Source organism: Epinephelus fuscoguttatus, linkage group LG20 (genome assembly GCF_011397635.1).
Source record: "Epinephelus fuscoguttatus linkage group LG20, E.fuscoguttatus.final_Chr_v1".
Classification (NCBI taxonomy): Eukaryota; Metazoa; Chordata; class Actinopteri; order Perciformes; family Serranidae; genus Epinephelus; species Epinephelus fuscoguttatus.
In genome coordinates this window covers 39,007,977-39,031,939 of record NC_064771.1, presented here as the reverse complement: position 1 = coordinate 39,031,939, position 23,963 = coordinate 39,007,977, and the positions used below count along the sequence as shown (strand labels likewise).

Here is a 23,963-nt window from a genome sequence, read left to right as displayed (position 1 = left end):
GCCGTGATCACCTGTTCAACATCTGGGCACACATGTTTGATAACTGACACCTCTGTGACCCAACCAGGGCTGGAGATGAGCAGCAGCCAAATGCTGCTAAAATATGCACACATACACTCATCAGCTAAGAACACAATGGGAATCTACTGAGTGGAGTCCACAAGCCACAGTGGCAGGTGGACAAAAAGTTAATTTCCAACCCTGGACACAACCTTCAGAAAAAGATTAGATCTGGAGTTTTTAAAGTCACAGTTACTGAGAGCCATTTCAGGATACGAGCAAAGACTGTGGAGGAAAAATGCTTTTTATGACACTGGTTATGACGTACTCACACTTTACCAAAAATATATCAAACAACACTGCTAGAGTCTACGAAACACACAACACACAACGCGTAACACGTAACACTTAAATAACTTTCAGTTTTTAATACATTTGAAAGTAGTGACATGGACAGGACAGTGTTTGGCTTCGATTGTACCCACAGCAGGAGAACAACATGACAAACCACACACAAAACTGCAGCACACCATGTTTCAGCAGAACTGGCGTGTATCATGAAAACAGTTGCTAGTGATCATTTCACTTGGTGGTGCGTGGTTACCTGTCGTAGCAAAGATCATTTTTCTCCCACAGTGTAAATTACTGCATAACTTCGTCTCACTGAAACTTGACGTCACAAACAACAAGGCAAAGAAACAGCATGTTAATACGTTAAGTGCTTCTGCTGCTACAGTCTGACTACAGTCTGACTACAGTGTGAGCAGTAGCTAACTGCAGCTAACTGTAGCTAACTGCAGCTAACTGTAGTTAACTACAGTTAACCCTAACCCTAACTCCTGCAACGGTAGGAGCCACTACAAGTTGTCATCCTTGATGCTTACCACACACTGGGAGACTTTAAAAACTCCCTTTGATAAAACATAACATTAGGAATTCCTTATGTGTCTCCAAAAACACATAACTCTAGTAAAATAAGATAAAAGATAAAAGTCTCCACGTGTGGACAGTATTCTTGTAAACTCTGCATCAACACACTCCATGCAGACAAACTGTATTTGTGTACAAACCTTACATTTTGGATGTTGTTGCCTCAGCTCACTGCCAGCCTCCGTTGGTTAGCTTTGCTATGTCAGTGGGAGGAGACTGGGGGACTGAGAGGCCAACTGTTAATATTTCTCACTACAATAAGTGCTGGTTGGTGGATCAGAAATACGCCACATTAAACACAGACTCCTGCTCACTCACAACTCCACCAGGTTCTCCTTCTTTTCCTCAAAACAAGAAACTGAGACTTGGTCACATTCTTGCGTCTCCCTAGAGTCCCTCCATGTTTACTGTCTACCTGGTTTACTGCTTCCTGTTTGGTGCTGGAGAGAGCAGCTGTTGGTTCCAGACAATGTTCACGTCATTGAACTTCAGTATTTGCACGAGGCCAAGACTAAAAACGTAGAATAATGTCAGACAGCTGTGAGACAAACTCATGAATTCACTCCATCACTGGAAGTTTGTGAGAAGTTGTTGTGTGTGGGGCCGGTATAACCTGACAGACGCCTGTGAGGGGGGCAGTTTAGGAGTGTATTAAATGTCAGAACTGAAATGGACTGTGGTTGATTAAAATATAATGCATGCATTTCATGTCATGATCGCGAGCTGCACAAAATGTTTCTGAGGGCCACCACTGACCTGTGAGCTGCACTTTGAGGAGCATTAAAGTGTCAGTTATTTCTAATGTCACCTTTGTCTGTGTGATGACATCAAACTGTTGAGCCTTCTAAGACATAAACATCATTTACACACACATGTTGCACCTATGAAACAGACAGATGAAACCCCTTCATGAACTAGATCCTTTTTGTATCAACAGATTCTTATTAGATGAAAAACAGGAGGGTCACCAGGTCAGGACGACTTTTTTTCTTAGCATTCCAATCACTTATGGCACCTAAAATCGCCGCAGAAAGCTTTTCTCAGCGGAGTTAAAGGAACAGTTCCTCTTTCAAACGATGGTAGCGTCCTCTCTTGGCCATGAGCTCTTGGTGCGTCCCCTCCTCCACAACTTCCCCCTTCTCCATGAAGATGATGTGATCTGCTTTCTCCACAGTCTTCAGCTGATGAGCCACCACCAGGACGGTCCGACCGCACGCCAGAACCTCCTGCAGCACCTGAGACGCACAGTGACATACCAAGTTACAGCAGTCTGTGTCTGCACAACTTATCAGACAAGGATAGTGGAGATGTAAATGTGTGAGATCATGGCGGTAAAAACTCCAGCAACACAAATTTTTTGTCCAGAAGAAAATCAAATGCAGAAATTATTGTCTGACAACAAAAAGAAGTTTTCCCTCACATGTCAGACATTTCAAAGACAACAAAATGCAAACAACAGTAATAATAGAATTATACATAATAAAATAAACAGAAAAGAAAAGAAAAGAAAAAAATGGTTTCTCTGTTTTTCAAAGAGGGTTCCCATATTGTTATGTTCATGTCATGCTTTAATCGTTTGATAGTTTGCAAACTTTTCCACAGGTCGAGTTATGGCTTATTCATTAATCCAATTTATGAACATTATGACAGTGAAATGACTCTTTTTGCAAGTGGTAGACAGAGATTTGAGGCAGCAATATCTTTCTTGGATGGAAGAAGTTTGTCAGGATGTAAATCAAGAATAAAACACTGTGGGTCCAGTGTTAATCGTCTGTCCAGTATATTTATTCTCCAGAGCTTGTTTAATCTTATGCCAGAACTCTTTTACTTTTTAGGGAATGACTTTAAATTTGAGGAAACAGGTGGATTCTTTTATTGAGAACTGGACACAATGGACAGTGACTGTCTCAAATGTTCGACCTGACTTTGTGTGAGTAAGTATTAGAAACGCATCATTCAGCCACTGTCTCTCTGATATCAGACACTGGATGCAAACAAATCTCCTCAAACTCAACTACGACAAATCAGACTTAGTCATAACTGGTCCAAATTCCCTCACCCTGGCAGCCAAAGACTTCCATCTCTCTATCGACAACTCCACCCTCTCCCCCCACTGCCGCAACCTTGGAGTCATCTTCGACAGCAATCTCTCCTTTAACCAACACATCAAGCAAGTCACCAAATCAGCATTCCACCATCTCAAAAACATCGCCCGCCTCCGCCCCTCTCTCTCCTTCCCTGCAGCTGAAACCCTCATAATGCATAATACTGTTGCAGTGGTCGATTGGAGATGCAACAGTATCCTCTACGGCACAACCTCCAATCTCCTAAATAAACTTAATTATATCCAAAACTCTGCTGTGCGCCTCCTCACCTACACCCGCTCCTGTGACCACATAACCCCTGTCCTCCAGAACCTAAACTGGCTCCCTGTTCCTCCTCCAATTCAAAATCCTCCTACTCGCCCACAAAGCACTTCACAACCAGGCCCCGTCCTACCTTAAAGACCTTCGCCACCCCTACACCCCTTCCTGCACCCTCCGCTCCTCTGACGCCAACCTCCTCACCGTACTGAGTAGTAGTCTGACAGTGAAAGACAGAAACAACCTAAACAACATTGTAAAAGTCTGCTCCAAAATTGTTGGCACAAAATTGTCAGACTTGAACTCTGTCTGGGAGGAACGTGTCCTCCAAAAGACAAAAAACATAATAAATCAAGATCATGTCTTGGGTGGAGAATTCACCCTAATGCCATCAGGACGACGTGGGGCGGCAGTAGCTCAGTCCATAGGGACTTGGGTTGGGAACCGGAGGGTCGGGTCGCCTGTTCGAGTCCCCGTCCGGACCAAAAAATATGGAGCGTGGACTGGTGGCTGGAGAGGTGCCAGTTCACCTCCTGGGCACTGCCGAGATGCCCTTGAGCAAAGCACCGAGCCCCCCAACCGCTCGGGGCGCCTGACCAAAGGGCAGCCCCCTCACTCTGACATCTCTCCATTTTGTGCATGTATAGGTCCTGTTTGTGCGTGTGTGTCTTTCAGACCTGTGTGTAATTGACAAGCAAGAGTGAAAACAGGGGGATTAATAAAGTAAATAAACTTAACTATAAACTTAAACTTATCTGCAGCCTCTGAGGAAGACTAACAGATATTCAAAGTCATTCGTTCCTTTTGCTGTCACTGTGACTGCAGTATCTGCTGTGTGCAACAGGCCTATTTGGCTCTATTTTTATTTATTTATTTATCTCTGATTCTTGGAACTCATTGATGAAATATATTGAGGCACTTCTTTTTAAGCAGTAGTTGTTAGGGTTCCTATTTGGGTCTTGTTATTGTAATCTTGTATTTCTTGCGTAGTCCTGTAACACTGCCTTGTACAGTGTGTTTCTTGCGGGATCCCATTCGTCATGTCATGCTCCCTCTGACACCTACTGTAAATCATGTTGTGTGAATGTTTTATGTGTTGTCGGTGGACTGTAGGAACTGAATTGCCCTTCGGGGATACATAAAGTTTTTCTGTATCTGTATCTGTACCTAGGACCAAGCGCCGCACCTGGGGGGACAGAGCTTTCTCTGTTGCTGCCCCCACCCTCTGGAGCTCCCTCCCACAACACATCCGCGGCTGCACAGACCTCACCTCCTTCAAAACTCAACTCTAAACATACCTGTTCCGTTCTACATTTAATCCGTCCTACTTCCTTCTTGCTCGTCCCTTATACCCACCTAACTTTGTATGTCAGCACCATTATTTGTCTATAACCTTGTCTATACCTAATGCACTCCTGTCTGTAAGTTTTTCCTCTTTTGTCTGCTGTTTTGCACTCTTGATTGAATTTCTCTGCACTTTTTTTATGCCTGTAAAGTGTCTTTGAGTTTTTGAAAAGCGCTCTATAAATAAAATGTATTATTATTATTATTATTATTATTATTATTATTATAGTGTAATCAGTAGCCCCTCATTGTCTCTCTCTCTGTGTGCATGTTTTGATCCAGTATCTTTGTTTATAGAACTTATTTATTTGTTTCCTTATCTACTTATTTTTATGCTTATTTTATGTAATCATTTCAATGAATCCATTCTATTTTATTCATGTAGTTTTATCTGTTTACTTATTGCCACGCTCAAAAGTTCTTCATGTTTGTCTGGTTGTGGATTTTGTTTGTATATTGTCTTAATAAACCAATAAAAACAGAATTACAAAAACAAATGTAAAATGCTTCAAAAACGACATTTTGAGAACATAAACTGTTTGCTCTGCTGCCCGCCGCACACAAAGGGAGGCACACAGCCGTATGAAGGGGGCGGAGTAGCTGCAATCTCGACTGTAACAATGACGCTGTTTGTCTTTTGTTGCCACATCACAGTGAAGGAAATCTGAAGCAACCACACCCACACAGCCCTTAAGTGAGATTATCTGAGTTGATAAGATAAAAGACTGATGATAACAACTTGCTGCAGCTTGTTTAGTCGTGAATATTTGGTGTGTAGAGATTGTAAATGTCTGCAGGGAAATCACAGACGCTCAACAAAAAATGTGGTTTGTGTCAAAGTTGTTAAAGAAGGAACAGTTCAGTGTGACACTCTCAGTCCCATTAGCAAAACAAACAGATCGTACATTTCTGCTCAGATTAAACTACGTGCTAATCTGCTCCATGTTGAGCACAAATCAAGTGACCGATATATTAAATACTTCATGTTTAATATATCGGACACTTGATATATTAAATACTTCATGTTTTTATAAACATGCACAGTTAACACCAGACGTAAAGATCTTTTTGCACATTGGTCCCTATCTGGTTACCAGTGTGTTTTTAATGCTGAATGTTTTACTGTCTTTTACGTATTTTTGTTTGTATGTTTCTTGCTGTTTATGCAGCAGTACCCTGTCTCTAAACCACATTTCTCCCAAGGGAGACAAATAAATGAACTTTGACTTTGACTCTGAAAGAGTCTCCTTGGGAATGTTTAATGATAAACAGTTACACACGGTGATCCGACCTATCTGATGTTTCTGCTGTTGATTTCATGTTCTTTGTTGCAGATCTACCAGCACTGAAGATAAGCAACATACAGCTGTGGACAGGTTTGAAACTTAAGGTCGTTTATGCACCTGGAGGGCCAGGCCTCTTTATGTAGGTCAGAAAAGCACGGGTGTGAGTAACAAAACTCATGATGGCTGAATTCCATTTAGCAGCTCGAGTTTCAGGCTCCTGGTATTGTGCATGCTGACTCACTGTCATGGCTTATTGGGACACTTGAATGGAGCAGAGCCATCTTTAATAGAGACAACTGTTAGTCAAAGGGGATATAATCACTGAGAGTCTGCTCAGTGTAAGATGGGTCTCAGCAGTGACACAGACATGCTCTGACTGTGTTTTATACTTACAGTATGCTGCACTTCAACATCCAGTTTGCTGGTGGCCTCATCCAGTATGATGACCTGCGGCTCTCGAACCAGAGCTCTGATGATGGCGATGCACTGCCTCTGCCCATCAGAGAGTCTGCCACCACATTCCCCGATGTCTGTAAAGATGAAATACGGACATAAAGATTATTCACATAATAAAAACATCAAAATGTTTTCCATCAATCATTACTGAAATATCACATCACCACAACAGATCTTTGTTCCCCAGCCAGACACTTGGAGCTGTAAACCAAGACTGTCCTTCCATCACATCACATCTGTCGTGACCATCGTATGTTCAACATTAATATTTAACTCATTTCCAACAGTTTCTGTTTCACAGGACACAGTGCATCAATCTGTCCCGGTTTACATACACAAATATAATCTGTAAAAAATGTACATGTTACTTTATGTCATCATTCCTATTGTACATTTACTGACTTGTGTATTTTCAGTTTCTGTAACTGCAGCTGATTCTGATATTTAATGTCCATCCTACAGTGTTGATGTAAGTTAAAATTTATTCATAAAAATGTCTCAAGCACAAGATGAAAAGAAAGCAGCTCTAACTTTTATCTTTATTTAAGTCTGTGACCCATCTCTCTGCCCTCACACTACAGTGCAAACACAGTACACAAGCATATGACGCCCACATTAAACAGACTATTGAAACAACAAAAAGCACAAACTAAGACTCCAACCAGACACTGCTCCGAGCAGGCTGCAAATCACAAAGCACACCGTACTGCATTTTTTCATCAGAGCCTACAACTTAAAAACAGAGAAGCTTGCTGCATCTTTTTTAAGTCGTTCTTGTAGGACAACCACCAAATCACCTGTGCTTTGCTTAACCTGTATTTTACTGTGAAGTAAACTCACACATCTGTACCCTGTATTATTTTAAACAGTGAGTTAGTTAGTATCTAGTTATCGGACCAAGTGAATAAACATCTGCACAGAAAATGGACAACCACCACTAGTTTGTCCTCCATGAATGTTGCCTCGTCTTGTTGTCGTCACCATCACAGAAGGCCTGACTTCCATCCCATATGACAACAGGGAAAAAAAAGCCAAATGATGTCGGGTGTTTTCTGCTCCGAGCTGACGGTTTTTCAACTTGAGAACGCACTTGCAAATTCATGAGGCAATCAGCAACACAAAGGCAGCAACTACAAAGTTTTACTCTCATTGGAATAAATTACAAAAGCTGCTACAAAGTGCTCTGTCCTATCGGGGCCAAAGGCTAGTCTCTTACACGGACGCCGATGACGTCAGCACGCTGGCTGACTCTGTCGTCTGTGGACATTCCCGTAGGAAAGTTGTAACAGAACTAGCGCTGGCTCCCAGCGGCAGTGATGTGATTGGATCCAAATCCATGTACTTCCATACTTCCACGACCAATGGCTGATTAGCTTTGCCTTACACCTGCCTATACCGGAATCTCTGTTCCCCAAATTGTTGTCCGTAGTACAACAGGAAAGGAAGTGTTCAGTGCATTGCAAGAAGAGATTAAAATGGATATAACTTCATTTGATTCAGCTATATTGCAGAGCTGCAACGTCTCTGTTACATGTAACACACGTGCCGTACCTATGGCAACGCCATCACGTGGTCTGGATATTCCCGCCCATTTCTATTACAGAACGAAAGACGAATGTCCCCAGAGTCCCATTCCGATTTAAAGAAGGCTGGTCACGTGAGACGAGGCCAAAGGCTCCTTAGTGCCGTTAAATAGACAATAAAAAACAACAATAAAACAATTGCATTAGATACTTCACCCTGAACAGGATAACATTAAACTAGAATTACTCCACCTAACAGTCAAGTTACACTTAGAGTTTATATCCATGTCTGTAAAGAAATGGATGCTTCACACACATCTTCCCCCGCAGCACACAAGAGCTCCACAATCAGCACAGTTTCAACATTAGTGTCACCAATTCAGTATCTGACCACAAATCCTGAACAGACAGACGACCCACGGTCACGGCTATCACTGGTGCAGAGGCATAAAAACAAAGGAAAACTATTTGTAGTGTTCAGGACTGATTGGTTTAAATTAGTTTTGTAACAAACACCTTTGTTTACACCTGTATATGTCCACTTCTGTACCTGTGTCATATTCGTCCTTCAGCTCAGAGATGAAGTCGTCTGCCTTGGCCCTCTTCGCAGCTTCCTTCACCTTCTCCATGGTGCAGTCCTTCAGGCCGTACTCAATGTTGTATCTCAGTGATCCAGAAAACAGCACAGGATTCTGGGATACCAGGGCCATCTGAATACATGAGGTTAATACACACACTAGTGTTAGTGCAGTGCTGGTTGTAAGGATTGAATTTCACACACAGTTTTAACCAGGCAGCACAGAACATCTGTACAGTCAACATAGTATTAAGATTAGAGTCACCAATTCAGTATCTGTTCAAATGTCTCCCCTTCTGTTCAAATGTCTCCCCTTCTGTTCAAATGTCTCCCCTTCTGTTCCTGAGATATGACACCGAATACTGGCAAGAAAAGTGATTAAAGGGATAGTGCACCCAAAAATGAAAATTCAGCCATTATCTACTCACCTATATGGCGAGGGAGGCTCAGGTGAAGTTTTAGAGTCCTCACATCACTTGCAGAGATCCAAGGGGAGAGGAGGTAGCAACACAACTCCACCTAATGGAGGCTGACGGCGCCCCAGATTCAAACGTCCAAAAACACATCATTGAAACCACAAAATATCTCCATACTGCTCGTCTACACTACATTACACGTGAGCGCGGTGCCCAGAGAGGCAGTCAGAGCTACAGGCTACAATGAGGCTAAAAACAGAGTTCAGATGAGGTTTTTCCAAACAACTTTTTATGTCGGGGCTTCAGGACACTTGGATCACTACGGACGAGCAGTATGGAGATATTTTGTGGTTTCAATGATGTGTTTTTGGACGTTTGAATCTGGGGCGCCGTCAGCCTCCATTAGGTGGAGTTGTGTTGCTACCTCCTCTCCCCTTGGATCTCTGCAAGTGATGTGAGGACTCTAAAACTTCACCTGAGCCTCCCTCGACATATGGGTGAGTAGATAATGGCTGCATTTTCATTTTTGGGTGCACTATCCCTTTAATGCAGAATATTATTTTGTCACAGTGAAGGTGACCTTTGACCTTTTGGATATAAAATGTCATCACTTTAAGACATTTGTGTGAAGTTTTGTCATAATTAGCAAATTAATTTTGGAGTTAAAAGCAAAAGCATGTTTTGTGTTGTCGCACTGACCTTGACCTTTGAACGACCACAAAATTCCAATCACTTTATTCTTCAGCCCAAGTGGACGTTTGTGTCAAATTTGAAGAAATTCCCTAAAGGTGTTCTGGAGATATTGCGATCACAAGAATGAGGCTGATGCAAGGTCATACTGACCTTGACCTTGACCACCAAATCTAAGTAGTTCATTGTTGAGCCCAAGTGGTGTTTTTGCCCAATGTGGCAAACTTCCCTCAAGGTGTTCCTGAGTTATTGTGTTCACAAAAATGAGACGGCTCTGAGGTCACAGTGACCTTGACCTATGACCCCCAAAATGTAATTAGTTCATTGTTGAGTCTGAGTTGACGATTTTTGCAAAATTTATAGAAATTCCCTCACGGCATTCGTAAGATATCGTATTTAGAGGATGAGACACATGCACGGTTAGCCTGGTTCCAGACCATAGACCCCGCCCACTCAACTGAGTAGGCGTGTATCTCTGGTCTGGCATACTGCAATGAATTTGCAATTTATCTCGTCCAAACGATGGACGGACCAATGAACGCCGGGGGTGGGGGCGGGTCTAGCAATTAGCCAATCAGCGCCACGCTAATGGCGACCACTGCAGATCCTACAGACCACATTAACGACGCTATCGACTCGCGTTAATGGAGGACCAAATTAAGGAAGCTGCTAAACTGGATTTAACAGCGATGCAGCTGGGTGTGCACGATGACGGAGACAATTTAAACGGGCAATGCTCGCTTGTTTTCGGCACCCCCGAGGCATGGATACTAATGACGTCAGATTCTGGGTGAGTCGTTTATCTCTACTGATTGGTTAGGGAAAAATCAAATTCCCTCCCCCTTGTAAATCGCCTTCAATGGAGGCAGTGTCAGACTGAAGGTTCTGGGAGCTTCAGTCTGACACTCAGGCTAATGCACGGTCACAGTGACCTTGACCTTTGACCACCAAAATTGAATCAGTTCACCTTTGAGTACAAGTAAACGTTTGTGCCAAATTTGAAAAAGAAAAATCTCCTAAGGCGTTCCTGTGATATTTGGACAGACAACCTGAAATCATAACGCCTCTGCCTACAGCCGTCACTGGTGTGGAGGCATCACAACAACAACAACAACAACAACATCCAAGAACACCACCACCTAAGAACAGACAGAGTGAGCACTGCTCAATGATGTTTTTGTTGCAGAGATTTGAGCGCTCTGAGCCAACTGTACCTTCTGATGGAGGTATTTGTGTTTGTAATGGTGCAGCGGTTCTCCATCCAGCAGGATCTCTCCGTCCTGAGGTTCATACAGCCTCTTCAGCAGGCTGACACAGGAAGTCTTCCCACTGCCGGAGGGACCCACCAGGGCCGTCATCTTCCCCGGCTGAAGTTCCAGAGAGACGGACTGTGCGGAACACGTTGATGATGACCTGGTTAACATCTATTCAAACAGTGATGCTGTAGGACACAGTGTCAGTCTGTAGCACAGTTACCTTTAGAGCCGGCTGAGCTGGTTTATCCTCAGACGCTGAGGGATACGTGAAGGTGACATTTTGGAAAACAATGCTTCCCTTCAGTTTCTCAGGAGCCAACTGTCCCGGCGCCTTACACTTTGGTGTTCTGTCAAGGTAACTGAACACTTTGGAAATGACGCCGACTGTGGACCAAGTATCTCCGTAGCAATACATAATCTCCTGTGACACAGTACAACAGGCATTATATTATATTTCACAACTCAAATACACAGAAGAGACTCTGCCATGTGAAATATCTGTAACTCACCCTTAGGTTGTTTGACATGGGCTTCTGGTACAAGAAGAAGGAAACGAGACTACCGATACTGAGGTGACCCGATGAAATGAGACTGCGGGCCTGCACCAGCATGAATATCTTTATCCCCAGACTCACCAGCTACATGGAAAAAGTACATATAAAGAAGAACTACTGATATTGTAGTTAAATTTAGAACAAAAAAACAAAAACAGAAATCACACACACTTCTAAATTACAGGCACCAAACTAAAGGGTTTTACTCATATTTTGAGCAGCACATACACATGTATGGAAGACCACTCCTGCCTCTACAACACAACAATAGATGGTAAGATAAAATGTTTGAAAAGACAAAAAAATTAAAATCGACGAGAAACTGTGACACAATTTTGACTTTTTATGTCAGAATTCTTAATTGTGCTTATGATTAAAGTCTAAATTTAACTTGCTGAGTGAATTTCATCTCTGCTTTTCGCAGATGATGTGGTTCTGTTGGCTTCATCACACCGTGACCTCCAGCACGACCTGGGGCGGTTTGAGCGTGAAGCGGTCGGGGTAAGAGTCTGCACCTCCAAATCTGAGGTCATGTTTCTCTGCCGGACAATGAGTGTTCATGAGTGAGAACAGAATGGAGCATGAGACGGATCGGTGGTTTGGTATGGCGTCTGCAGTGATGTGGACGCTGTGCTGGACTGTCAAGGTGAAGAGGGAGCTGAGCCAGAAGGTTTAGATTTCCTGGTCCATCTGCGTCCCAGCCCTCACCTATGGTCATGAGCTCTGGGTAGTGACTGAAAGAATGAGGTCACAGATACAAGCGTCTGAAATGAGTTTCCTCTGTAGGGTGTCTGGGCTCAGCCTTAGAGATAGGGGGAGGAGTCAGACATCTGGAGGGAGCTCGGAGTAGAGCCGCTGCTCCTTCATGTTGAGGTGGTTCAACATCTGATCAGGATCCTCCTGGGCGCCTCCTGTTAGAGGTGTTGTGGGCACGTCCCACTGGTAGGAGACCAAGAGCACGCTGGGAACGCCTCGGGGTCCTCCAGGAGGAGCTGCAGAGGGTAGCTGGGGAGAGGGACGTCTGAAATACTTTGCTCAGCCTGCTGCCCCCGCGACCAGGCTTCGGAGAAGCGGTTGAAAATGGACAAATGGATATATTTTATATGGAAAGTAAAACTTCTGCCACTTTTTTATAGTTCTGACTTAAAATATGTCAAATTTAATATTAATTGTAATTAGGACTTATTGTATCATACAACAGAGTATTAGGGCCACATTGAAGAAAAAAAATTCAGAGATTTCGAGAATAAAGTCGTAATATTACGACTGGTTTGGTATGGCGTCGTAATATTACGACTTTATTCTCAGTTACGACTTTATTCTCAAAGTCTCCAAATTTTTTTTTCTTCAACGTGGCCTTAATACTCCGCCGTAGTATCACACTGCTTTAACCTTGTAAGTTAAAAAAGATTTAATCCTATAATTTTGATTAAGAAAGTTGAACTTAGTTAATATCTCACATTCTGACTTAAAAGTCACAATTTAAATATGATTTTTTTTTTTTTTTTTTTTTTTTACATATCTCATGATAAATGCATATTGCATGTTTTTCTTTTCCTAAATGGGCCTCCTCCACACACTGAGTTCAAACCTCAAAGCATTCTGGTGCTTCCAAGATAAGTCGACTGATATGACTCATGAACGCACCGTGCTGCCACCTTACCCTTCGTATAAAGCCGAAGACGACACTGTAGATTCCTGAACGTGTCTTCACAGCGGACATTTGGTCCAGAGCCTCGTTATACCTCCTCAGTTCATCTTTCTCTGCGTTGAAGCTTCGGACCGTTTGAATCTTGCTGATCGTCTGGAAAGCCAGGTCTTTGTTCTGAGCTTGGCAGTCCTGGATCTGATCTTTCAGGTCCTGTTCGACACAGAATACAGATTAATTCAATAATTAGAATACAGATTAATTTAGTAATCAGAATACAGATTAATTTAGTAATCAGAATACAGATTAATTCAATAATTAGAATACAGATTAATTTAGTAATCAGAATACAGATTAATTTAGTAATCAGAATACAGATTAATTCAATAATTAGAATACAGATTAATTTAGTAATCAGAATACAGGCTGATTCAGTAACAAGGAATGATGCTGCACATCACATGTTCAGGATTTCTTGACCTGTGCTGCTCATCTGTCTTCAGTTTCCTGTCTTTAACGTCACATGTTGCGCCACAGTTCCACCAATCTTATATTCCAGTGCAATTTAAGGTCATTTTAGCTTTTAACAAACACAGTCCTTCAGCTGCTGAGCTTCTGTTCGAATCCTTTCCTTCTCTTTAATTCTTTTCAGAAGAACTGATGAATGTTCTCTCTGTCTTCCTTTAGTCTCACTCTCCCTAAACTAACTGTAACTAAACCCACCCGACATGCTGCTGTTTGCTATTAATTCATTTTGTTTGGTTCACTGTGGAGACAACAAATCGAAATAACACGTTCGGCTTGACTGACTCATTGACTTGCCTCATCACACCTACCTGGGACAAGGTGATGTATTTGTTCTGAATGACGGCCAGCAGCGGCATCTCGATGCAGGTGAGCACAGTGAGCTCCCAGGACAGACCTAACATCACTCTGAGCATGAGGCAGGTTTTGACTGTGCTGCGAACCAGCGCGTTGGCGTTCAGCGCGACCGTGCGGCCCATCCTGTCCACATCAGAGTGCAGGCGGGAGGAAAGACGGCCTGAGTGGTGACAGGGAGAAAAGGCCACGTTCAAGAGAGTTTCAGCGGTTTTTGGAGGAAATTCTCATTATGTTTGATGGTTATTTATTTGTGCTTGAGAGCTAAAGCAGCAGCACTGGGTGTGTTTGAGACATTTAATGTGTTCGCACACTTTTTGTCATGTAATCTAGACTACGTGGAAAAAGTGTTGTGTCCACAACAACAGATTTCTTGACCCTGTAAATCCCTGAAGCATGACAGCAGACATGTTCAGTATGTTGTTCTCACCGGGGTTGTTCTCGTCGAAGAAGTACACTTCCTGCTGCAGGAGGGTGTGAAACAGCAGGTGCTTCAGTCTCTTGTTCAGTCTGGCCAGAGTGCACATAAATATGCCTCCTCTTAAGCCAGAGAACAGAGCGCTGCTCAGATGGAGACATCAGATTATTTTTCACATCACTGAAACAAATCACATTTTTCTAAGCAGACAGGAGACAAGTGGTGATATTTTACTGTAAAACACAAAAGGACAACAAATATTTGTATTTAATTACCTTCCCAGAGAGATAAGAGCCAGCTGTCCCACTGCAGAACAGAAGCTGGTTTCATGTGCTCCACCTCTCAGCATATCAATAACCCTCCCCTGATACAGAGGGATGTATGTATCACCTGTCAGGACAGACGGATGACACAGATTAGGTGAACAGAAAATGACATACGAGATGTTTCTGTGATGTGAGTGTCAGTTTTCATAATACCTTTAAATGTAAATGTACTAAAGCAATCTCTCTCAACCGAGACGGTTTCTGTGAGTTTTGTTTTGTGTCTGTCGACTCTGTAAACGACTGAGTAAAGGTGGATGATAACATTTCTTTTTTTCTGAACAGGGTCTGGTGACTTTGTCTTTCAGAGCTGTTTATGGTTAAACAAAAATAATAATAATAAGAAGAAAAATTTTATTTGTAGAGCACTTTTTATACTGACAGCACAAAGTGTTTTCCAAGGTGCAGAAAATACAAAAGTGACACTAATAAAACATAAGCATATACACACGCCTGTATGCACACACACACACACAATAAGTCAATTAAATGTCAGGAAGGCTGATCTGTAAAAGTAGGTTTTCAGACGAGATTTAAAGACGTGAACAGAGTCAGCTGATCTGACGTTCAGTGAGAGGCTGATCCAAAACTGAAAAGGCTCGACCACCGTCTGTCTTTAACCTGGACCCTGGAACAGTTAGAGGACCCAGACCAGCAGACCTGAGGGGCCTGTTTGGACGGTTATATACTCTGGTGCCAGGTCTTTGAGAGCCTTGTGTGTGATTATAAGAACTTCAAATGGATTGTGTGAGAGACAGGAGCAATGCAGGGAGGCCAAAGCAGGTGTGATGTGAGAGGATCAGTCAAAAGTCTAGCTGCTGAATTTTGAACGATTTGGAGCTGATGAGGAGCTCGACTGTTCAGGCAGGCAAGTGTTACAGTGATCAAGGCGGGAGGATTTGAGAGTATGTATGACTTTCTCTGTCAGCTACATTTGGAGATGTTCCTCAGCTGGAAAAAACAAGACGGGACTACATTCCTTACATGCTGCTCCAGGGTTAAATTAAATTACTGTCAAGAATAACACAAGGAAGTTGCTCTTTAACAAACGGACCTGTACTGATCTTGGTCTATCTCTGTAGGGTCCTTTCGGTAATCCTGTCAGACACTAATAATAATAATAATAATAATAATCTGAGCCTGTCAGTGGCAAAAAACCAGCACAAGACATAAAGTGACAGTGTGAACAGGCCCAGAGTGGTTACACTGCAGCCTGGCCCCTGCTCTCGCTTAATACTGGACCACTGGTCTGGACCTCTGCGTAATGGGATGTGATGTTTTGTGGGCGTTCCCATAAATACTGACTGTATCTATGAAGAGACGGACTAACACTGTTGGTTGGGTCTTTTCGCCACATTTGTGAACATTAGAAAATATACAGGATCTGCCTTATCCTCTGGTTTCTGTATTCTTCTGAAAATGCAAGTGTAGAGAGAATACAGTGTGTACAGCTAACAGGGCATATGTGCACGTGCGCTACATGAAGCATAAAGTATGCTGTATATTTCATACTTACAGATGACACCCAAGATGAGGAAAGTGAAAGCTGCGATCAGGTAAAAGGTGTCTGGTTTGAAGTATTTCAGCAGCCTCACCAGCAGCCGCCTGGCGTTCAGTTTAATGTCGTCTTTCCTCGGCTTTGAATCACCGCAGAGGCCCTTCTCCCAAATCACACAGGCCAGTGACGACGACATGGGGCCCAGGAGCAGCATGCTGGGGTCAGGCGAAGGTCCCGTGTAAGGCTCTGAGGGAGGTGCCATGAAGACCCGTCCAGTCTCAAACACAGGAGACAGGAGGCAGAGGAGTGCCACCCACCTGCGGAGCACGGCCTGGGGCTTTCCATCAGTCAGTACGGAGGTGAAAACGTGGAGACTGGCCCAACGTACTGCCCCAAAGGCCCACACACCTTCCAGCCCACCATAACTGGAGCACTTGAGCAGCACCAGTCCGGCCCACAGCGCCACACACAGCACGGCATCGAAGAGAAGGATGAATAATGCACACACTGTCACTTCCCTCATTTTCCTTTGGTGCAGGGTGAGACTGCAGGAGGCTGAATCTGATCCTGGAACAAAAGATATTTGTATTACGCTGTCAGTGAGGTTCATTTCCTCATGTGCTGCACTCAAGAGCAAGTCTTACGTACTTCTGATAGACACTGTGGCACAATGCACATTTTCATTTCTATTTTGTTTTACTGCTTTATATTTACAAACTTCTATTTCACACTCTTATTCTTACTTCTTATCATTCTCTGTTCTTCACATCAGAGCGACTGTAACAAATCACAATTTCCCCTCTGGGATCAATAAAGCATTTCTGATTCTGATTTATACATAAACGACCTCACAGAAGGACATACTGGGCTTTTGCACTCTAGTTTTATATTTACAGCTCACTCAAGAACTTACTGTTTACAGTCGACAGAACAAAGTCGATCTCAGCAGCTACGGCTGATGAAGAGGTAGCACAACACTGCCCTCTTTGGCACCACTGCAGAGGATGATGTACTCAGACCCAACACTCCACAGTGTCTCTCACTCCTCTGATACCGGGCACTTCTAATCAGACAGTGGGGTGCAGCCTCGCCCACACATGCCCAGTAGCTGAGGGACATAATGTCCTGTCTTAATCTTGAATAGATTCACCATTCAACTGGGTACTCAGATACAAAAAAACCCAAAAAGGTGTGGGGCCCCTTTCTGGAGAACGTCCAGAGCTCTCAGTTAAACTGAAGACTTTGTTTGTTTCTTGTTCTTGTTGCTTCCTGTCAGCGTGTACTCTCATAAAGTTTCCCTTTATTCTGAACCTGCCTTTCTCACACACACACACACACACACACACACACACACACACACACACACGCACACACGCACGCACGCACAGCTCTCCTTCTCTCTTTTAAGTACAGTTTTGAGGTTGTTGTACTTTACTAAGTATTTCCATTGTGTACTACTTTATAATTTTACAGCAGTATGTTGAGAAGAATGTGACAACACAACGATGCAGATACACAGTCTGTCTTATATGTTATGTTCATGTTTGACAACGTTTCACTACTGGGATTTTTGGTGTCTTAAAACTAAACAATATTTCATAAGCTATTCCTTTGTGTACCAAAGCAACAGCTGTCCAACAAAGAGCAAAAGCTACAATATTTCTATCTGAAATGCAGCTGAGTAGAAGAACAAAGTGGAATGAAGAAGTACAAGAAGCTAAAATCTGAAGTGGGAAGTTGTTAACTAATTACATTTACTCTTTATTCTATTGAGATATATATACATATATGTTGTAGTAACCATTACAGCATAATACATATTTCTTCTTTTCAGGATGCACAGTATTGGATTTTTTACAGATATCTGATATGCCAATATATAGGCCTAACAACTCATTTGACCAATAACTGATATCAATCAATATCGATATATCCACTTTTTTCTCCACCTAATTTTAGTGATCATCAAGTCTCGTTTGTAGATGAATTAACCTCATGTTATACATGCATACTCTTCTGGTGACGGCCCAGCAGCAGATGGAGACAGGAAATACAGTACTTTTTATTGTATGTGATTTTCATTCATTGTGAGGATTAAGAAAAAGCATGTTGGTTCATTTTAAAGCAAATATCGTCCAATACTGAGGACATACCAATATTATCGTGCATCCCTAACATGTCTGATTGCAACACTAGAGTTACAGTGTAATGTGGCACAGTGCACATATCTGTATATTTGTACACACTTACAGACTCAGCACAGTGAATACACAGTATATATGTGTTATTCTTATTACCTTAAGGTCTAGTGTTAAACAATGTAGCATGATGCACATTTTTATTTCCATTTCGTTGCTTTATAATGACATAAACACAAATCACAATGTCCCCTCTTGGATCAATAAAGTATTTCCTGATTCTACTGTTCTGTACATTTGTACAACATCTACCTCTGAAATGTGTTCAAGTAAAAGAATGAAGTAACACAAAGAGGACAAGTGACGCACAAGTGCCTCACAAACAGTACAAGTGTTGATGACATGAGTAAAAGTACTGACCACATCACCACCTCATTATTAATCTGACTTTAATGCAAGTAGTCTGGTGCAATAAAGTACAGTATTTCCCTCTGAGAAGTAAGTTAGTGAAATGGAAGACTAAAGTTGCACAAAATAGAAATACATGAGTAGAGTTTAGAGTGTAGTAATTACAGTACCAAGCCACCACACTTTGCTGTCAGTACTCTGGTGTGTAAACACAGTTAGCTGCCAGACATTAGCCGATGTGTTCCCAACAAGCACAGAGACAGCATCACTGACACCTGGACACATTACGGACATTTTAACGAGCCTCAGACCTTCGTTTCACTAAATCACTACTTTAATGTATTGCCTTTGGTCAGTAACGTTACAGTAGCTAGCTAGTGTTAGCTTGTAACTTCAACAAGTCGTATTAACAATGTACGGCGGCCTCTGTCCTCACTGCTGTTTGATATGTAGCTTAACAAACCTGCGACACATTAATATGTTCGTTAACTTGATGTTATTGAGTCATGTTGGTGACTTACCGTGTGTTTCCCGTCACAGCCCGCGGCTAGCTGACGTTAGCTAACGTTAGCTGTTTCGCTTTTAGTTTCACTTTCAGTTGGGCGACATGAGGGTCACCTGTCTGGACTCTGAACACCTGACACGAGGAGGAAAGACAGGGCGGAGAAAACGCTGCTCTCATTTTAGCTGTTTTTCTTTTTCACTCGTTGGTTGCAAGTTTTCAGTTTTAAAACTTTACGCTGTCCGCCATTACACATGAAGGCCACGCGGCGGCGATAGTTTACATCTGTGTTCCTGAGTGAGTCGCTTTCAAAACAGCAGAAGAAGAATGAAAACCAACGACAGCGGCAAAACATCTGTATCGCCCCCTGGTGGCTGGCTGCAGTACAGCTCATACAGAGACGGGACATGACACCAGCTAAAAGTCAAAGTAAAGGTCAAATATTTGTTTCCTGAAGATGCTTCTGTTATTTTAGGAACATGTTCCCATTCTACTGTGTTTTTAAATGATCGTTTTCTTGATAAGTTTGGCTTTAATTGGTTATTTGATGCTATAGAGGGGGTTGCATATATTTGAATTTAAGTCATTTAAGTCACTGAATATTTAATATTAAAATGTACACACCGCTGAATTCATAGCATTAAAATATTTTACTCTGACACCTATCTAAACGTATGTGTTCAGAATTCACCTCTATGAAATTATAACATGACATTTATTGATTTGCAATTTTTAAAGCTGAATGTGAAAATGTTTTTCAGTGTTCATGAATTCACATCCAAAAATTTCCAGTTCATAATAAAAAAAATTGAATAAATTAGGCTAATTCCTTAATTGCAAAAAAGTGTACATGTAGATTCAGATTGCTCAGATTTGATTATATTATTACTATTATTAATATGTATATATATATATATATATATATATATATATATATCAGATGCAGAAATTTAAGTTTTTTTATTTCAAAAGTAAAATTAAAATTTAAAAATTTAAGATAGTAAAATACAAATAAATCAAATTGGATTAGGGCCTGTGACCACATGGTGTTTTTATTGGGCAGAAAGGCGCTGGGAATTTTTAGATCTGAGTTTGACCAACAGAATATGAGCAATCCGAATCTGCATGTTCAAAATCAATGAATGAATTTGTTTGTTTTAAATTATGAAACTCAAATTTTTGGATCTGAATATACAAACAATGAAAATGATTTTCAAATTCAGCTTCTGAAATTGCAAATGAATAAATTTCATATTGTAATTTCAAAGAGGTGAATTCTGGACAAATAAATTCAGATATGTGGTTTTCAAAGTAAAAATATTTTTATGCTACAGTTTTAGTGGCCTGTATATTCTAATATTAAATATTCAAACATCTCTCTCTCTCTCTCTCTGTATAAATATATATATAAACAATTTAGAAATGCAGCCATAAGGTGAGCCCATTATGTTATCTGAGTCAATAGTCATGGAACTAATTAGAGAAAAGAAAGAGAAAAAAGGATGATAGCCAAAATAAAGTACAAATAAAATACTTACAGAATAAATAAATAAATAAATATACAAATAATACAACATAAATTATAGACAACAAAGTTATTTGGTCTTCATTTCAAAGTGTCTGTTCATTCATACAGTTTTACAGAGTTCATCAGTTTATTTGCAAATTTCTATTTAACATATTTGAGGGATTTACAACACAACACAAATGTATTACAGCACATGCAGAGCCCCTGAGTTTATAACTGTGACGTCATGATTGGCCAATTAGCGTGCTCACAATCAATGACGCTGCTCGTGATTGGTCGAACGGGTCAAGGGGCGGGAACACGAGCCCCCAGCTCCACTACCCGACGTGGCTCCAAACATCCAAGATGGCAGCGGCTGTGTGTGAGCTGTTTGGCTTCGTGTTAGTGCAGCTGGAGGAAGTGACGCGCGTTGTTCTTCCTCGGCTCTTGTTATTGAAGCAGAGTGTGAACTTTAACCTCCGCAGCTCACCGGCCGCGTGACAGGTTCCGTCCTGTGCGGTGTGAAGACAAGATGTCGGAGCAGACTCTGGAGTACTTGATGAGCCGGGGTCACATCCAGAGGAGGGACGCTGCTGAGGTCAGCTGGTCTCACGCTGTGAACAGCCGCAGCCGGCTGACGGAAGCTCTCACGGGTCACACTCACATGCTCGAGGCCGACGTCATCATCAGAGGTCATGACCCCAGAGAGCCGATCATGGCGCACCCTCCTGACACAGACAGCGACATCACACTGAAGGAGTGGCTGCAGGCAGTGAAGGCGCAGGACAAGGGGATCAAGCTGGACTTCAAGAGCCTGGATGCGGTGTCTCCATCTGTCCACCTGCTGCAGGACGTGCTGGACCAGCTGAGCCATCCCGTGTGGATCAACGCAGACATCCTGTCAGGTCCTGGGGGACAGGTCAGACCTCTGGAGCCTCGGGCCTTCCTGTCTGCTGCCACAGCTCTCCCCTCTCACACTGTGCTGTCTCTGGGCTGGACCACAGGGTGGACTGCAGGGACAGACAGCCCAGGGTACAGCTGGGACATGGTGCGTGTGATGGAGGAGCTGTGCAGGGGTCTCGAACACCCGGTCACCTTCCCAGTGCGCGCCGCTCTCCTCTCCCAGTCCTTCTCCCAGCTCAGCTGGCTGCTGCAGCAGTCACACAGGTACTCTCTCACAGTGTGGACCGCACAGAGGGACGAGTACTCGCTGCAGGACTTCCTGTCCTACAGGAGACAGCTGGACATCAGCAGGATCTACTACGACCTGCCGGACCCTCAGAGGACAGAGCTCAGTGAGACATCACAAGACGACAACTGAGAGTCTGCAGCACAGAGGGACATGTCTCATCTGACAGACTGAAGTGGAGACAGGAGAGTGGAACTGTCCTCTGGTCCACCTGTCCTCTGGTCCATCTGCCATGGATCACACTAGGCTCTGACCAGGAGCACCCAGGGGTCTGCAAGATAGTCCTTAAAGGCATAGTGCACCCAAAAATGTAAATGCAGCCATTATCTACTCACCCATATGGCGAGGGAGGCTCAGGTGAAGTTTTAGAGTCCTCACATCACTTGCAGAGATCCAAGGGGAGAGGAGGTAGCAACACAACTCCACCTAATGGAGGCTGACGGCGCCCCAGATTCAAACGTCCAGAAACACATCATTGAAACCACAAAATATCTCCATACTGCTCGTCCGTAGTGATCCAAGTGTCCCGAAGCCCCGACATCAAAAGTCGTCATCTGAACTCTGTTTTTAGACTCACTGTAGCCTGGGTTAGGGTTAGGGTTAGGGTGTGTGCACTTGGGTGAGACCTTTGAAAGCACGTGAACACACATGAAGACGGTGCCCATGTCTCACGGCCTCAAGTGCACACACGTCTTCAGTGGCCTCTGGCTCATCTGTGGTGTCTCACTGTCTCTGTGTCTCACACTTCCACTGCTGTGGTTCAGAAACGTTGTCACTGGATTATAATGTGTTCATCACACTCATGTTGCATCTGGTAAAGATGGAGCTCATTAGATGTTTTTAATGAGAGTGTGTGTGTGTGTGTGTGTGTGTGTGTGCGTGTGCACAAAATAAATGTTTGGATTCACTCAAACAAACTCTCCTGTTTCCTCCTCCATCCTGCCTCAGATATTTTACCCAGACTCCTCATCACCTCCATTTTATGTCTCATTAACTGTACCCTCCCATTTGCTTCATCATGGTGCCTTCGGTCTCACCTGGTGTTTTGTTATCTGTTGAAGTGCAGCTGCTCTTAAAAAGATATCGATCATTCTGTAGAGAGCAGCTGAGTGAGAGTGAGTTCAGTCACAGATGGGCAAAAATACATCAAAATGTATTTTAATACAAAATACCCCTCCAATAAATGTATCAAAATAAAATACATGTATTTTGTATTTTCAAACACAGAAAATACTTTTTCTTGTTTTCTCTTTAGCAGTGACCTGCAGCTCTGTCAGTCGGTCGGTCAGTCCACAAAGCTTTTCATGAATAACTCAAAAAGTCCTTGACCAAAAATGCTCAAAATGTACATGCTGCAATTAGAGACCATGAGTAACGATGCCAGAAAGAACGGCCATGATTCATCCATTAATGGCGTGATAGAAGCAAATTTGCTCTTGTTTTCTCACAGTTTGGTGAAGCAGAGAATTCAGGTTTGGGCTGTAGGCTACCCTAAAATATTATTTATTGATTCAGATTTAGATTCAGACAACTTTATTGATCCCACGTGAGGCAATCCATTTGTAGCATACTCACCCCGAGCATCAACCACAACAACATACAGTTTCCTATGTGATGCACAGTCCAGTGAAACAGACCACGAAGTCACTGAAGGGCCCAAGTTTGAAAAAACATATACATTATATATATATATATATATATATATATATATATATATATGTATGTATATAAAAAAAAGAAGTAAAAAATATTGTCATATCCAATATTATAAGAATGTGTAGCCTATTATTTTTGTTTTTGTGAGAAAGTATTTTGAGTATTTTAAATACAAAATTACTCCACTCAAAAGTATTTTGTTACAAATTACATTTGCTTTTTATCGGCCTCATCAAATACAGATTGCAAAATACTCAGATGCAATTGAAATACGTATTTTAAATGCAAGTAATAGAAATACTGCCCACCCCTGAGCACAGAGCTGTTGTTCACACTGACACAGTCTTTTGTTTCTGTGAGCAGTAACCAGCTGCTGTAAGAGACTCATTCTGACAAAAAAAA

The 23,963-nt window shown here is 42.4% G+C and overlaps 2 protein-coding genes across 2 annotated transcripts; one reads left to right on the top strand and one right to left on the bottom strand.

The window, feature by feature from the left end:
• Positions 1 to 402: 402 nt before the first annotated feature.
• Positions 403 to 19,463, bottom strand: tap2t (transporter associated with antigen processing, subunit type t, teleost specific). Its single transcript, XM_049562784.1, has 12 exons — positions 19,229 to 19,463; positions 16,180 to 16,728; positions 14,616 to 14,730; positions 14,353 to 14,483; positions 13,880 to 14,085; positions 13,059 to 13,256; positions 11,351 to 11,479; positions 11,062 to 11,262; positions 10,800 to 10,973; positions 8,453 to 8,612; positions 6,317 to 6,453; positions 403 to 2,165 (listed from the first exon to the last, which is right to left on the bottom strand). The coding sequence occupies exons 2-12, from the start codon at positions 16,682 to 16,684 to the stop codon at positions 1,980 to 1,982; spliced, it is 2,142 nt and encodes a 713-aa protein (XP_049418741.1). The 5' UTR covers positions 16,685 to 16,728; positions 19,229 to 19,463; the 3' UTR covers positions 403 to 1,979.
• Positions 19,464 to 20,979: 1,516 nt separating this feature from the next.
• Positions 20,980 to 23,571, top strand: fam151b (family with sequence similarity 151 member B). The gene has a single exon (XM_049562822.1). The coding sequence runs from the start codon at positions 21,249 to 21,251 to the stop codon at positions 22,035 to 22,037; it is 789 nt and encodes a 262-aa protein (XP_049418779.1). The 5' UTR covers positions 20,980 to 21,248; the 3' UTR covers positions 22,038 to 23,571.
• The last annotated feature ends 392 nt before the right edge of the window (positions 23,572 to 23,963 follow it).

Excerpts from the sequence above, each read along its gene's own strand:
- fam151b (XM_049562822.1), top strand. The coding sequence starts at position 21,249 with ATGTCGGAGCAGACTCTGGAGTACTTGATGAGCCGGGGTCACATCCAG.
- tap2t (XM_049562784.1), bottom strand. The coding sequence starts at position 16,684 with ATGAGGGAAGTGACAGTGTGTGCATTATTCATCCTTCTCTTCGATGCC. Across the intron at positions 13,257-13,879 it reads AATACATCACCTTGTCCCAG|GACCTGAAAGATCAGATCCA; the intron begins GTAGGTGTGATG and ends TGTGTCGAACAG. Across the intron at positions 11,263-11,350 it reads CCATGTCAAACAACCTAAGG|GAGATTATGTATTGCTACGG; the intron begins GTGAGTTACAGA and ends ACTGTGTCACAG.